The following is a 16,547-nucleotide window of genomic DNA, read 5'->3' on the forward strand; positions in this document are numbered from 1 at the left end:
TTAACAAGAAAGGAGGTTGTGAGATCTCTAATGCTTGGCAGAGTTTGAATTTCCAGCCCGTGTCAGGATAGATCAAAACATCTATTGTTGATATCACATGGCTCTTGTAAGCTTGGATATTTGACCACATCAATCACATTCATATCCACATTTCCTATCAGGCAATCTATAATAATGATATTTTGTTATGAATTTCTGTACAGGTATATGATTTCTTTATTTTCAGTGCAATACCCCCTCTTTTTGTTGAGTCTCTTCCTTTTGAATAAGATACAAGAAGAGCTGTGTATCCATCATGTGTCACTAAGTTTCAGTAATGCCTATGGCATATTTGATACCTTGTATTAAGAGTTTCAGGTAATATAATTCATCCCTATATAAATCACCTTCCACATGTTATATCAAATCTCTCACTGCTACATTGGTTCTGCAAAGAATCACCAATCACCACAACCCTCTTCTTCCTTAAAGTGGTTATTTGGTTTCTTTGGCCCACCTTATTCTGAGAAACCAGGATTAGCACACTATTAGGGTAGCCATGAATTGTCTTCTAGAAGAAAACTATAATACCAGCTGCCAAATTCCACTAGCACTGAGTATTTCCTGACTCTCTTGCTTTTGAGGGGGGGGGGGTGTGTGTCACATTTTCCTACTTGTCTTCCCCTTCTCTGGTGTTCACTTTTCTGTGTCTTTCCTTAGGAGTTTCATCTATCTTGTCCAGGAACTTCTCACATTTCCAGGTGTGTTAAAACCATGCTCCAGTATCATACTCAGTAATTAACTGCAATCAGTGCAATCAACAATTCAGCGGACAATCAGTAGATGTCAGGAAGCAGCAGTAATCATTGAGCAACCTTCTCAACCTTCTTGCCTCTCCTATCTCTTTTCTCTCAAATGATTTCTAAAAATACCTAAGTTAGTTTCTAGTCTGATTAATATTGTATTCATTCAATCAGTCACAATTTATGATTCTGCCTTTAAAAGTAATCAGGTGAATCAAAATAGTGCTACTACCATAATACTTTATATTGGACATCATGAGTATATTAAGCAGTATTCCATCATGTTCACCAGGTGCCATTACATTTCTGAGTCTACATCAAAATATTGCTTTTGATCTTTAAAAACTTTCTGGTTCTTGGTATTTGAAGAGCTTTTCCCACCACACATCTTAACCAAGATTCAAAGATATTTATTTGAGAAAAGCAAAAGCACAGCTGAACATTCTTGTGGGAGTTCTAGTGAGGAGAGAGTGTCAAAAAAAGTCAAAATGGCAGGTGTGGTTATGCAGTTGAAGCCCTGCACTTTTTTAATGGGTGTAATGGGTACCTAAAATAGGGCAGGGCTTTAGTCATATTATCCATCTTGAGGGTATTCAGTTGTGGAAATCCCTGTTCTTGAAAATCTGCCTGGTACCTGTTTTATATATATATTTAGCCCTACGCATGTTTTAGGCATTTTATGTTTTAGTTTCTTGCTACTCCAGCCCTGTGTTTTATTCTTCTGACTTCTGATTTCTTACTCTAAATACTGTTTTCTGTTCCCTACATAATATGATTTTGAATATTGATAATATATTGTATTTTGCAGTTTTCCTTTCTTGCAAATCCAGAAAATGAGGTGTAAGATGTTAAATAAATTGTTGCATTGTGTACTTTATTTATACAATTCACTAAAAGAGAATATAAGATTGTGAATATAAGATTAATAATCCAGAAGCCTTAGAGCAAAATCCTTTGTAAGAACAACAGCTGAAGTTTTCCAGCTGGGTAGTTTAATAACCTGACATTAGGACAGTTTGTAAATGAAGATACAGTTGGTTTTGATGTTTGGTGCATGTACTTATTTTTACCTGTTTTTTTTTCTGTATTCTTTTAGATTTTTGTCCTTTTGAACTTTCCCTGCCTTTGGAGTCATCAAAGAATAGGAAAAAGTAATTTTTTTTCACTCTCAACAATTTTTTTTCACTCTCTGCCATGGATTTGCTTAAAGCCATCAACACTCCTTTAGCCACTAGCTCCAAATCATCTAAAAGGACTTTAGAAAAATCATCTCATTCTTCATTCAGTGCTCCCAGTTATTCAGAGAGTAAGAAGGAACATCACAAGAAGAAGCTGAGTGGAAGCAGCGATCCACCCTTGGATGATGGAACTTTCCACAAGTCCAAAAAAATAAAACCACCATATGTAAACACTGAAATGCTAACCTTACGTGAACCTGATGGCTTAAAAATGAAGTTAATCCTCTCGCCAAAAGAGAAAGGGGGTAGCATAACAGAAGATCCCTTTTCACATTCTGGAGCTATAAAAAAGACCTCTAAGAAGTCTATTCGGGATGAACAAAGCTCGCAGCCCCCAAGCCTTGATACACACAGCTTCATGAAATCACCCCGCAAGAAGCACAAGCCACCTCCAGATCCCCATCCCCTTTCTCCTGCTGAGGGCTTCAGCCCAGAGACATCCCTCTTCCCTGAAGGCCAAAGCAGTGACTTTGAGCTTTCCAGCTTGGAACCACAAATGGAATCTGGATCTTCATCTGGAGGTGAGTTGGAAGCTGGAGAACTAGTCATTGACGATTCATATCGGGAGATAAAAAAGAAAAAGAAATCAAAGAAGAGTAAAAAGAAGAAAGACAAGGAGAAACACAAGGAGAAAAAACACTCTAAATTGAAGAAGAGTTCTGGACTCTCTTCATCACCAGCAGCAGTAGAAATAACACCACAACTGCCTATTTCTCCAGCTAGCATCCAGTTTGCTCTACCTGCCCCTCCTCCCCCCTCACCATTACCACCTGTTTTCTGTACAGATGGCCTGAATGAGAAAAAGAAGAAGAAAGAAGAAAAAGAGAAGATTGAGAAAATTGAAAAAGAAAAGGTAAAACTGCATAGGAAGTGAGTACTATAAGTTATGGTTGGTTGTTGTAATAGCAAATGCAAAATGTTCTTCGTAACTCCAGATTTTAAGCCATAATCTGCTATTTATTCCAGAGGTTTTTTTGTTGCAAAATGTTTTAGATGCTGTCTTTTTTCATTATCATCATGAAGGCAATAAGAAATACTACATTTTCCCCTTCAACTATAAAACTATGGTTTGTTAAAAACATATGCTCCATAACAAAAAATTCAGCTCAGGTACTAATGTATAAAGAAATGGACTATGAAATGGTTTTTCAGGTATTTTTGTAGGCATTAGAAAGAAATTGATACTAGTACATACTGTAAAATATTATCTCCCTCCCCCCCCCCCTTTTCTAATTAGCCAAAGAAGAAAAATATGTCTGCCTACCAAGTATTCTGTAAGGAATATCGTGTGAATATTGTGGCTGAGCATCCAGGAATAGGTAAAATAACAGCCCTATAAGGGTTGAGTTTTTGTTGTTTGTTTAATCCAACCTCTATTATATTTTCTTTAAATTATTTGCCTAAAGATTAAAATACTCATTTGAGCAGTAAGTGAGGAGATTATGCACATGCTTATAAAGACACACGTTTTTAAAATCTGCACTTTCAGGAAGAGATATTTCCTTGTAAGCGTCACTATGAGAAAGTACTTTTCTTCCGATACCATCTGTTACTCCACTTTCCACTCCAGAGAATTATTGTAGTGATTGACAATGCAATCTGAATCTGTGTTAAGAAATTATATATCACAAAAGAAGCATTTCATACTCAAAAAAACATTTTAGCTGGTTGCCGAAAAATACAAAACTCACCATTACATGAATCATCCTGATGGGAAGATTCCAGAATCGAGATGTCACCACTGAAAAGTCTAAATTTCCAATTAGTCTTTTCCTCGCTATTAATAACATTAGAACCCAGAGGAGAGTATTTGACACTGTAATAACCTGTCTGGCCATCTTTAAGGTAGAACTATAAAGAACAAATTTTAAAGAATAGAAAGATATTTCCCAGTTCTATTCTGGTGCTTGTAGTTTAAAACAATTACAGTTTCTGATCAGGGCAGGCCCACATAAAACATACTGCAATAATTTATATTTTGGCATATTTTAAAACAAAACCATAAGACAGGGCAAACAGTTTTTTACTTCTCAAGACAACATGGCCAAACATAATTCAAGTTCTGAGTTTCCCTTTCTTTGTCTTGTTACACAGTTTTTGAATTAAGCATGTTGTCAGGCAGTGTAGCTTGGTGCAAATGTTGAAACCATCTCTAATATTTTTACAGTGTAGGGAACTTTTTGCATAAGGAAAAAAATAAAAGTAATTATTAAATTCTTATACAAGAAAACTTGGTACTCACTACTACTGAGTTCAGGTAAGTACATATATTGTAGGATTACTGCCTATCATTGTAAAATAATTACTTCAGCAGATGTTCATTTAATTCTTAGTTAAACTAAGTAGTTTGGTTAAAGTATAAACTGATTTCCTCTCAGCTCAGTTAAATGTTGATAACTGTATTATGTCATAAATAAAAATGGCTGCCATTGTAGCTATAATCAGTTATGCTAGTAATTAAATTTGCACTATCAAAAGACAAACAAACAAGCATATTAATTTTTGTTGAGTATCTAAATAAATTAATAGTGCATTCACAATTTGTTTTACTGATCGACTTCCTAAATGTGGACTGGTATTAGCTAATATAAATCAGGATAATTAAATATCTATCTCTTATTTTGTTCTTTAAGCCAGATTGCACCAGTTCCTCTCACTCAGAATTTTTTTAGAACTGCTTGCAATCTTATGGTAGTAGTTTGTATTGCCGAAATAAATAAAATTATTAATTATGGGATGCCTTTGCTTTGTACATTTAATATAAAATCTGACATGGATAGCTTTATATTTTATAGTTATTGAAAAATATTTATTGTTACATGTTAATGTGTCATAATCGATTCAGTGGTTAACTAAATGTTCATGAATCAGATTCCTCATTAAAACTAGAAACTATCTGCTTTTATTCTGAACTGTTCACCTTCTCTGATTTCCTGCTAGATTTTGGTGAGCTGAGCAAAAAGCTAGCAGAGGTTTGGAAACAGCTTCCAGAGAAAGATAAGATGGTAAATATTTGAGAAGATATTTAAAAAAAAAAATCCGAGTTGGCTTGTGCCTGGAATGATGCCACCATGGTGCTTGCATTAATTTACTCCCCAGAGTAGTTTATATATAGCAGTCCCCTCCATATTTAATAATTATGAAATACTTGGGATCTAAGTACTTTTAACTGTGGGCTGCATATTTTGCTAATCAATTGCCTAAACAATGCAGTTTTTCGTGTCAGTTTTGCTTTCCTTATTCTTTGCAGGTTTGGAAGCAGAAGGCTCAGTATTTGCAACATAAGCAGAATAAAGCAGAGGCAACAACAGTGAAGAGGAAAGCAATGTCATCAGAGGGTTCCCCCAAATTGAAAGGTAGCTTCCACATTCCATTATATTCATATGTTTTCCTCCCAAGATAATTTGTATTATTGTAACAAATATATTGGGACATTTGTCTCTTTCATCAAACTGCTCCAAGATTCCAGACAAAATTTTATCATTAACAGCTGATGAGAAATTGGCAGATATTAGGGCTTTGGTTTACTCCCAGACCTCAAAATTCAAATATGAAGGTCTGAGAAGTACTGTAAAAGCTGCTTTAAGCCAAGATTGCTATTAGTTTGCTATTAATCAGACTATCTAGAATAAGTCTGCATAGATTAGAACAATGAATTAAATACCAAAACATTGTAGGCGCCAAAAATGTAAATTTGTTTCATTTTTTTTAATAATTGTGTATTAAACTGATTTGACTTTTAGATAATTATCAGCTGCCTTTTTGAAATAAAGTAATAGATGGAAAGGTATAAGAGATGTAGGAAAGCAGTGGCTGAGGAGTTGAGTTATCCAAGAAGGGGCAGCACAGTCCAGATGTGAGAACAGTATATTTCCAAGAGACTCCACTTAAATTAATTCATTATAGCCAAATTTCAGAATTTACTCTTGCTGTTGTCAAGATTCTATTTTAATCCAGACTATCATTAAAGATATTTCTTGAATTTTGTGTTAATCTTGCTTTTATCACCTAGGTAAGGTTTGACCTAAGGACAAAATATTATTGAACAATCAATACAAAATATTCACAATGTGAAATAGGCACAAATATGAAGAGGGGAACTTTGATGGACCAGTGATTGGTGAACTGTCTTTCCCAATCTGATGCTGTCCATGTATGTTAGGCTTCAAGCCCCACAACTACCTGGAAATTGTGAAAATTCAAATCCAAAATAACGGAAGGAAATTTAAGGAAAGCTTTTTTGGACAGAGTCAATGCAAACATGAGTTATTTGAGTTGTGAGGGAATTTGATAATAATTATTAAACTTCTATGCTCTCTGGATCTCTGGGCAGCTTTTCCAGCTCTTTTTTCCAAAAGACATGAATTAGAGAAATGTTCATATATATGAGATGTTCCCATTTTAACTTTTTTGTATATTGTATAAGGGTACTATTTTTAAATTGTTTTATTGTCTGTTTTCAGCTTCTCTAACAAGCGTGCCTTCACCCCATAAAAAGTCCCCAACTAGCATGATGGTATTATCCTCTTCACCAGTGAAAGTTCCTGAGATAGATCCCATTGATGTAGCTGCACATCTGCAATTACTGGGAGAGTCTCTAAGTCTTATTGGCCACAGGCTGCAGGAGACTGAAGTAGGTACAAGAGCTATCATGTAGTTTCATTCCTCTTTAATATTTATAGAAACTAAAGAAAAGATACACAAGATCTGTTACCAGGCAATAGCAAGTTGAAATATATTTTAAGTCTACCATAGACAGATATTTGGAAGCAGTTCAGACAGGCACCTCCTTAATTCAGACTTATAAGAAAGAAGAAGCACAATCAGACTTGCAAGATTTTGTTATTATAGCCAATCTTAATAAAAGTAGTATTATGCTTCCTGTGTAGTTGATTTCTTGGTCTAGTCTATCTAATAGGGCTGACAATATTGTTCTTCAGTCAGATCATGAGTGGATAATCCCTAGGTCACATGTGATCCCCTGCTCTAGTTTTTCGCACCCTAAGATTTTATTGCAGATGTCTACCTTTTGTAATGAGTTTTCATTTTAAAAAATAAACAACTATTGAAATAAATCTAACTCACCTACAAAAGTTGGAGCTGAAAATTCAAGCCCCATCTCTTGTAGTGAGTAGTTAAGGTTAATGGCAATTGCAATGCAGCAAAAATCTATAGTATGCTATATTGTAGAAGATTGTACTGTAATCTACAAAATTTAGCGTAATTGGAATGCAATTGATATATCACTACTTCTGCTTCTTGTAAATCATGAAGTTTCTAACCTGCACTACATTATTCAGAGGTGCCACTGATTGTTTAAAAACTGAAATTACTTTAAAAAGAAGAAAACAAAGAAGGAATAAATCACATTACCTCATCCAAAGATCTGAATTTATCTGGTAAAGGCAATTGAAAGATGAATTAGAATCATAGCGCACCTGATTAAACTCTAGCATTCACAGGTTCACAGAATATGGCAGTAGATACAAATAAAAATGGACAGATTATATCAAAAACTCTTAACCTTGGAGATGGAAAGTAATATCCAAATATCAAATTGGTAGGGCAAATATTGGAAATAAGCTATTTCTCCACTTCCTGCTGAGAGCATCTCAGAAGCAACTGTTGTCTTAAGAAACAAAATGCTGGATGAAGATGGGACTTCTGATCCACCATGATATTCTAACCTAATTATTGTATTATGAACTGCCCTGTAGAATAGACTACTAAGAAGCTGCCTAAAGAGAGAGGAAGTGTGGAGGCTCTCCATTTTAAATATATTAGCCTGCTGAACTACAGTGCACTTAATTGGCTAACTGCACACCCAGTGCATAAATATTTGGGTTGAGAATCTACTTTGCTTGTGTATTTTATGAAGTGCTACATTTTGTGTTTGCTTATCTTATACATGTGTGGTACAGAATGTAGCCTTTCTTGCTTTCAGTAGAATTCATGTTCATTCATTTCTCTGTGTGCGATTCCTCTGTAAAAGCTCTTTCTCAGAGCAGAATAGGGCTGCTGAATTTGAGAAAATTATGATGGACTTAAAATAGGAAGGATACATTGATACTGAGTATATTAGATTAACAACTTTTCTCATTCCTTTTTGGCCTCCCAGGGAATGGTAGCTGTATCAGGAAGTTTATCAGTACTCCTGGATTCAATTATTTGTGCTCTGGGCCCATTGACTTGCCTCACATCCCAGTTACCTGAGCTAAATGGCTGCCCCAAACATGTTTTGGTAAGTTACCCTTAATTACCAAGCTGTCTTATTATGTTTTAAAATTTAGTTATGCAGGGCGCAAACAGAGACCCCATCCAGTACAATAGTTGCATTCAGTGCTGCAGATGCAGCGGCAATGGACAGCTAGGTGATGGGGATCCTGGGTGGCAGGAGGTAGGCAGGCAGCCAAAAGGGCAGAGACAGTGGGAGGGATAGGCAGGTGAGGATTATTCAAAAGGAGGCAGTCCTTTACCTTACCAAAGCTGGGAAGGACCAAGTCTAGAATGGCTTAGATCGGGGTGGTCCTCACATGACAATTTGCTTAATAATGGCAATGGGGACAACCAGGATTGCAATCAATAAGCAATACATGTGACATCACACTTTATGACCACACCGATTAGCAGTGTAAATTCCAGACTCTATTAACCTTGGGAAGTTTTCATAAATAGAGTGTTCTTTTATGTTAACATCTCTATCTTACCACATCCTGAAATATAATAATACATGTATTGTAAGTGGGGGGGAAGAGACTTAAAGCCTGAACATTCATTTAATCCTATTATCAAAAAGTGAGTTTTTAATCCTGGCTTGAAAAGGGCAAGGAGCTCCATCCTTTTTCCTAACTGGAAATAGCAGCTCTCTCTTAATTGCATGGGGTTTGGAGAGTTATCACAGCTAATAAATACATTCCAACTTGCTTTCCCATTCCTTGGCTCTGAAGGAGAGCTGAAAGTTCCATTTTAACAGTACAAATGCCTCAGCTGATCCCTATAAATCCAAGGTGGAGAGGAAATGGTCTCCATTTTTGGAAATGGAGCATAAAATGGAGATAAAATATTCATTTGAATCTGTTACTTAATTTAATTACTTCTAACATAAGTCCCAATGAATTTAATAAGATTTAGATACAAGTTTATACCTAACTATATGAAAGGGAGCAAAAAAAAACCTTCTAACATCTTTATTAGCTTTATAACAATTATATAATCCAGGTCAGAGGAAAATATTTCCCAAGAGATACAGCCTTTCATAACAGGGATGAGCAGTACGATTGTGGTCGTAAGCAAAATATGGTAGGTACCATGACATGATCAACTGGCCAGGGCTCACATTTTAAGCATTTTCTGTATGCTTATGTGAGAAGGGAGACTTAAAACAAAATTGTATTATGTGAAATAGGAAATTGTCATATCTATTTCAGCCACTATTGTTTTAAAACAAAGTAAACAAATAGGAAAAATTATACTGAACCAAAAATGAAGATTTGTTGTCAATTTGGGCAATGCAGAAGTGGGGCTGGGAAACCACAAGTTACTTTTGATGGGGTTTTCCTTAAATATTCTATTCAAGCAAAAAGCATTTCACTTTGTAACATACATACTGAATTAATTTAATGTTTCTGTCTTTTCAGTCAAACACATTAGATAATATTGCCTACATAATGCCCGGTCTTTGACAAAAAAAAGGGAGTGTGGAAAGTAATCTACTGCCATGCTACTGGTGTGTATACATATATATTGTGTTCTTCAAGTCTCAACCTACAGAATTTTAACTTTTTTGTCAACAACTGTTTAACTTGATTTTATGAAAAGTTCTGAACTTAATTTGCAAGAATTGGAAGATGTTTTCTTAAGTCTCTGTGTTTCTACATAACTAGAGTTTAGTATTTTTTTATATATCAGCCTTAATATAAAAGAAAAATATATTGAATTATTTTAATTAGAAATGTCAAGCAAGCTTGGGGCAAATAAGTGCCATGGACCTAGTACCACTAATATTTTAGTATAAAACAGAGCCCTGATAGTTAAAGTGCAGTATTGCAGGCAAACTCTGTGCACAACCTGGAGTTTGATCCTGACAGAGCTCAAGGTTGACTCAGCCTTCCATCCTCCGGAGGAAAGTAAAATGAGGACCCAGATTGTTGGGGTAATATGCAAATAACGCTTCAGCATTGTAAACCGTCCAGAGAGTGCTGTAAAGTGCTATTGGGCGGTATATAAGCCTAAATGTTATTGCTATTGCTATAAAATAGTACTTCTCTAAGTGGAAACAATGGAATGGAAAAAAATAATGGACATCTTGTTCTAAGTAATGATGGAAAAAATTGTCCTATCTCTAAAGAATTGTTCTGACATTAGGACTTCTTATTAAATGTTGCATTCATTGATTGACAGGGCTACATACAAATATGGTAGTGAATGAAATCAAATCATTAAAACAGTTATTTCTTTAATGTGACTGCTTAAAGCAGCTGTATTTTTCTCCACACACTTGTTTTAATAAGTAGCAGTGAGGTGCTAATTCATGTTCATTCAAGTTTTGAAGCAATTCTTCCAAATAATTTTCAAAACATGTATAGCACTAGTAATTATAGTATAGAAATGTAATATTTCACACAATCTTCAGATTATGAGAGAAAAGATCCTTAGCCTACAGTTCCAAGCTCCAAATTCTTCACATTTAGATAGTGACTTCTGAAACAGCAGCTAAAAATATTGTCATAGAAGGCAAGAGCATTCCCCCAATTACACAAATTCCAATTCTTACTACCAGCAAATTGACTTTTTTCTCTTATGGTGCTAATATTCATGTAGAGGCAGTTAGAGAGGTGATATTGAAGGATTTAATAATAATAAGAAGAGAAATCCAATGTCCCAGCACAGGCTTTAGTGTTCTGAATCTGTTCTTCTCTGGGAAAGCATTTTCATAGGATTAAGTATGGCATTCTTAATATAGGTATTTACATTTTTGTGTATTTTTGTATATAGTTCAAATTAGAATACAAAAAACACCCTCTCTTACTATTGTTCAGAAAACATGTACAGATAGTTCTCAACCTATGGCCACAACTGAGCTCAAAATTTATGTTGCTGAGATAGTTGTTAAGTCAGTTTTGCCCCATTTTATGACCTTTCTTGCCACAGTTGTAAAGTAAATCACTGTAACTGTTAAGTTAGTAATGCGGTTATTAAATGAATCTAACTTCCCCATTGACTTTGCTTGTCAGAAGGTTACAAAAGGTGATCACATAACCTGGGATGCTGCAACGGTCATAAATATGAGCCAGTTGTCAAGCATCTGAATTTTGATCACATGACCATGAGGATGCTGCAATGGTCATAAGTGTGAAAAATGGTCACAAGTCACTTTTTTCAGTGCGGTTGTAACTTGAAATGGTCATTAAACAAATGGTTGTAAGGACTATCTGTATTGGTTTTATGATCTATACAGCCTTGCCAGAATTGAACTTCATGTTATAACAAGTATTGATTCAAAGGAGATTTTGAATTTTTAAAAAAGTATTCAAATGAAAATAGCAATAGATAGTCCACAACTTACAGCCATTCATTTAGCAAATGTTCAGAGTTACAACAGGGTGAAAAAAGTGACATATGGCCAGTCCTCACACTTAAGACCATTGCAGAGTTCTCATGATCATGTGACCTGCATATATTTATGATTGCAGCATCCCAGGATAATGTGATCGCCATTTGTGACCTGCCCACCTGACTTCGCACAAGCAAAGTCAATGGGGGGAAGCCAGATTCATTTAAGGACCACAGCAAAAAGGTCATAAAATCAGGTGCAGTCACATGATGACTCACTTAACCACCACACTGTTTAGGGACAGAAGTTCTGGTCCCAACTGTGGTTGTGAATCGCTGTATCATTGCAGTGTGGTTAAAAAAATGGATGAAACAAATGTTGAAATGCTATGTCATATAACCTTATCACATAGGATTTAAAAATCTTAAAACAGGAAATAAAATAATTTTGAATCCAAGATTAAATATATATCACTTTCCTAGGCTCTTAGAGGGGATATTTTTTCTAATTGGTAGGGTATTAAATTGACTAGTTTTCCATCATTTCATCTTAAACTTTCTCTAAATAATGAAGCGCCCATCCCCATTCCTATCCCCTAGTTAAACCTGAAGATTAAAGTACTACGTGTTAAGAGCTAATGACTTGAGGCTTTAAAAACTTATTCAGATTTTGTGTTATTTGAACTGTGCTACAAGCAATATAAGAACCAATTGATACAGTGATTAAGCATCAGGCTGGAAGCCAGGAAAACATGGAAGCCATCTGATGATCTTAGGCCAATCATTTTTCTCTCAGCCCTAGGAAACAAGCAATGGCAAACTACTTTTAAGAATCATCCTGTGAGTCACTCGCTCAAAGATGTGCAAACATACAAGCAGTACATGAGCAATGAAGAATATCAGTCTTTAGAGCTGGACATTTAGCAGAATCATCACACTATACCTCTGCTTTTGGAAAGTTCTTTGAGTTTTCAGCATTGAGTGGAAAGTCTTTAAAATTAGGAGTTTGGTAGCACCTTTTCCAACTAAGAAATGTAATTAAAAGGCATAATCAGATATCTCACGTCTGACCAAATGAGCTACATCTTGCAAAAGCTTACTCTATTTAATACAATTTGTTAGTTGGTGCTATCAAACATCTGGGGGGGGGGGTTTCCAGCCTAGGCTAACACGGCTCTCTTACAAATGAAAGGCAATTTTTACTTATGTCTTCTGTCCTGTGCTACCCACCCATAGATACATCACAAAAACTAGAAAAAAATCAGAACAAAAAGTGAGCACAGAAGAGTCAGAAATAATTGCCTTCTTCCAGTAGCTCAAATAATCTTGTCAATTAAAGGCTTTAATACATAAACGGACAATATGTAGTTTTAAGTTTTCAGCATCTTGGATTAAATAGATCTGCTTCACATTTACCATTTGCAATATGGTAGACTTGATGTTTTAAATGTACTTGATGTACCTTTATTTAAAATTTGTACACATTTGTATAATACATATCTTGTCATATTTGATAGTGAAAAGTTTTGAACATAAATGCTTTTGGTTTTTTATGTATTTGTTAGTTCCTGCATTCAACCTTCTTGGTATTGTACATAAACATTTTTATACTTGGAAATTTTATTCTGATTCATTTCTCTTTCCTCCCATTAATTCATGTACAGGTTTTTCAGTATCAGAAAATTTTCTCTCCCTCTGCCATCAGTATGACACTATCCTTGTATGATAATCACCCGTATATGTCCTTCTGTAGAACTCTATACCATTTTTTAATTTTGCTCCAAGGTTATTACAGTTTGAAATTCAGTCAGTGTGTCTTCCAGGAACAGTTATTTAACTCTTTAGTTGTAACTGAGTTTGTCATAATTTTCATGTGAAGTTTGTGGGTCAGTCTGCTGGCATTCATAACAGTCTGGGTCCTGAAGTGGAAAAGCATAGTATAGGTAATCCTCAACTTACAACAGTTCGTTTAGTGACCGTTCAAACTTACAATGGCATTGAAAAAAGTGAGTTATGACCATAATTTCATACTAACAAAGCATCCCCATGATCATGTAATCAAAATTCAGATACTTAGCAATTGGTTCATACTTATAACCATTGCTGTGTCCCAAGATCATATGATCATCTTTTGCAACCTCTTGATAAGCAAAATCATCAGGGAAGCCAGATTTACTTAACAACTGTATTACTAATTGATAACTGAAGAGATTCACTTAACTGTGGCAAGAAAGGTCATAAAATGGGACAAAATTCACTTAACAAATGTGTCACTTAACAACAGAAATGTTGGGCTCAATTGTGGTGGTAAATTGAGGACTACCTGTACTGAATTTACTTGAAACATGAGAACTTGAGCCTGTAACAGATCAACATGTACAGTAGATACATTCTTACATTGTTTTTGACACAAGCTTGTTTTAAAATAGAGAACTTTGTCCCCATATGCATCAGCAAATTAAGCAAATTGTTGCTATTAAAGTTATTAGCAAAGAAAGGAAGACGCTTTGTTTTTTTGAGGTGTTACTTCTATTCCCACATTAAATGACATCTATAAAATACTGAAATACTAATACTATACTCATGATGCAAAATACCTTGAAAGCATCAGTAATCCAATATAGCTGTGTTAAGATTTAAAATTATTTTTTTTAATTGGGTGTATTTTGCATATGTATACTGTACATACAACTTTTCTGATGAAAATTCAAACATGTGACTTTCCAGTATTCCAGTAGTGTAAATAGCTTTTGCATTTATGGTTTGAGGTTGCGGATGTACTTTTTAAATTTATAATTTAAATTCATTTGAATCAGGATGAGACTCCAAAACTTTTCTCAATGCTTTACCGAATCTACTCAACAGTGTTTTTTTCTTGCATTGCGTTTATATTTGTAGCTTTCTACATACACTTAAATCAGTGTTTCTCAACCTTGACCATTTTAAGGCATGTGGACTTCAACTCCCAGAATTCCACAGCCAGCTATGCTGGCTGTGGAATTCTGGGAGTTGAAGTCCACATGCCTTAAAATGGTCAAGGTTGAGAAACACTGACTTAAATGCTTATAACATACGGGTTTGGATGGGGAAAACAGTCTGACAACTTTGGCATCTATAATTATGTAAACGTTGCTACTCAAAAAGAACCGAAAGACATCAGGAAGGAAGATACCTCAGCTCTGCCCTGGTGGCAGCAACGTGCCTTTTTACAGCCAGCTTTCGCTTAATGCGGCTTTGATTGTGGCAAGAGCGAAATGGGAGTCTGTTCGAGCTGCTTTTTCCCGAGCAGGCCCTCCGGGGAAGCTACCAATACTACGGCGACTGCGAGCTGCTCGGGTCCTATTTGCGACCTATTATGGCATCATCCAATCGTCGCCGCGTGCTGTCATGAGGTAACAAACCCTTCTCTACAGCAAGAGCCTTGTAAAAGTCGACACTCCCGAGCGTGCTTCGCAACAAAATGCCTCCCCCCAAATTAGAACACCTTATTGCCGGCGAAGGTGCTTAAGAGCCGGCCGTGCCTACATTCCGCCAAGCCGCTTCGTCTTATCAAATGTCCGTGTGAAACTCCGCTTGGCAAAGGAGGCGCTTAGGCCGCGGGGGAGTGTCGCCAGGCCAAAGAACGAAGCACGCCCCCTGCCGCTCAGGCTGGTCACGTGATCCGCTCGCGGCCCTGTCAGCTGATCCCTGCTAAGCCGTGGCGGTTGTCTCTAGGTGGTGATGGAGTTTCTTCTCGGCAATCCTTTTAGCTCTCCGGTCGGACAGCGCATTGGTAAGTTGCCGCCTGATTCTTGCGTCAGGCTTCCTCTGCCCCCCGTGTATCTCCCGAGTTTCGACTGCTCGCGTGACCGTAGTTTTAAACTCCGGATTTTACCTCAAGTCAGCGTCTACCGCGGGAGAGGCGGAGCTTATAAACCACGGAGGCGGGGTTTAGATTTTTTTTTTTTTCCCTGGTCGAGGGGGATAGGACGCTCTTCTGACGGACATTTCGTGCTGATCAATGGGGTATCATCGAAGAGGCGGGTTCTTGGAGTAGGCCTTGTGGGCCAATCCTGTCGCGGTAACAGTAGAGGGGGGTCTCGAAGAAGGGATAAAGTTTGCTTATTTAAAGGGGACGCGTCTCTGGTGTGAACGTCACGCCCCCTGGGAAGGCTGTTCGCTGTAGTCGCTCTTTTAGAGTGGGGTGCCTACAAACAGTTGCAATAATTTTAAAAAGATCTTCGAAGCCTGCCCTTCAGTTGCTTTCGAGGATGTCGCAAGAGCACGAATTGGCAAACTGAATGGGCGGAGGCTTAAAACCCGCCCACATGAAGCAGACTACAAATTCCATCTCTTCTAGGTGCGGCCTGTCCCATAGGGGTGGCATTGAGTGAGGGACAAAATGAAAAAGGGTTGGCTGTTCGGAGCACTAAACAAAGTCTAGTCATGGTGTCCTAAGGAGAGAAAAAAAATCTATCTTTATCATTTAAGTGACTGACGACGAGCCTGTGTGGCCTTACTGTTGTTGCTGATTCGCACTTTGAAGCATTGCTCATCCTCGGTCATACAAGCAGGGGGTTCTGGGAACTGTAGTTCTCAAACGTTTGCAGAGTTACATGTTCTCTGTTGCTGGCTTAAGAATTTACAAAATGAATATTTGTGAACCTATTGTGAATCATATATATATATATAAATATATTAAATTATTCATATATTTTATCCTCCTGGTGTTCTCACCTTTTTTGGCCTACCAGGAGGATAAAATATATGAATAATTTAATATATTTAAATACTAACAAACCGAGCTTTCGCCTGGACCTCCAGGCTTCGTCAGGGTGAGGGTGCTAAAAAATGAGAGTTACTAATAGGGGGTTTGAACCCTCTGTGCACGGCTCCTCGATCTCGTGACCGGGCCCCCAAGTTCAGACCGCGTTACGGTATTGTGAGTCATGCTGTGTGTTAGGTTGTTTTTCTTCCTCTTTGTTACGTTGCTATC

General features: G+C 36.7%; 2 protein-coding genes across 3 annotated transcripts in view; both read left to right on the forward strand.

Annotated features, from left to right (window-relative positions):
- Positions 1-1,883: 1,883 nt before the first annotated feature.
- HMGXB4 (HMG-box containing 4) lies at positions 1,884-13,440 on the forward strand. The gene is made up of 8 exons (XM_015831719.1): positions 1,884-2,873; positions 3,258-3,339; positions 4,961-5,025; positions 5,271-5,376; positions 6,484-6,653; positions 8,139-8,261; positions 9,658-9,746; positions 13,237-13,440. Exons 1-7 carry the CDS (start codon positions 1,977-1,979, stop codon positions 9,700-9,702), a joined length of 1,488 nt encoding a protein of 495 aa, XP_015687205.1. The 5' UTR covers positions 1,884-1,976; the 3' UTR covers positions 9,703-9,746; positions 13,237-13,440.
- A 1,699-nt stretch (positions 13,441-15,139) lies between these two features.
- Positions 15,140-16,547, forward strand: part of TOM1 (target of myb1 membrane trafficking protein) — a 27,756-nt gene continuing 26,348 nt past the window's right edge. For both annotated transcript variants that reach the window (XM_015831730.1, XM_015831737.1), the window contains exon 1: positions 15,140-15,344. In XM_015831730.1, the coding sequence (XP_015687216.1) occupies positions 15,293-15,344 (52 nt within the window). In that variant the 5' untranslated portion in view covers positions 15,140-15,292. The remainder of the gene's footprint in view (positions 15,345-16,547) is intronic.

Source organism: Protobothrops mucrosquamatus, unplaced genomic scaffold (genome assembly GCF_001527695.2).
Source record: "Protobothrops mucrosquamatus isolate PMUCROS unplaced genomic scaffold, P.Mucros_1.0 scaffold_22, whole genome shotgun sequence".
Lineage (NCBI taxonomy): Eukaryota > Metazoa > Chordata > Lepidosauria > Squamata > Viperidae > Protobothrops > Protobothrops mucrosquamatus.

Coding starts and splice junctions, on each gene's coding strand:
- HMGXB4 (XM_015831719.1), top strand. CDS start 1,977: ATGGATTTGCTTAAAGCCATCAACACTCCTTTAGCCACTAGCTCCAAA. Junction 2,874..3,257: donor AGAAAATTGAAAAAGAAAAG/GTAAAACTGCAT, acceptor TTTTCTAATTAG/CCAAAGAAGAAAAATATGTC. Junction 8,262..9,657: donor GCTGCCCCAAACATGTTTTG/GTAAGTTACCCT, acceptor CTGTCTTTTCAG/TCAAACACATTAGATAATAT.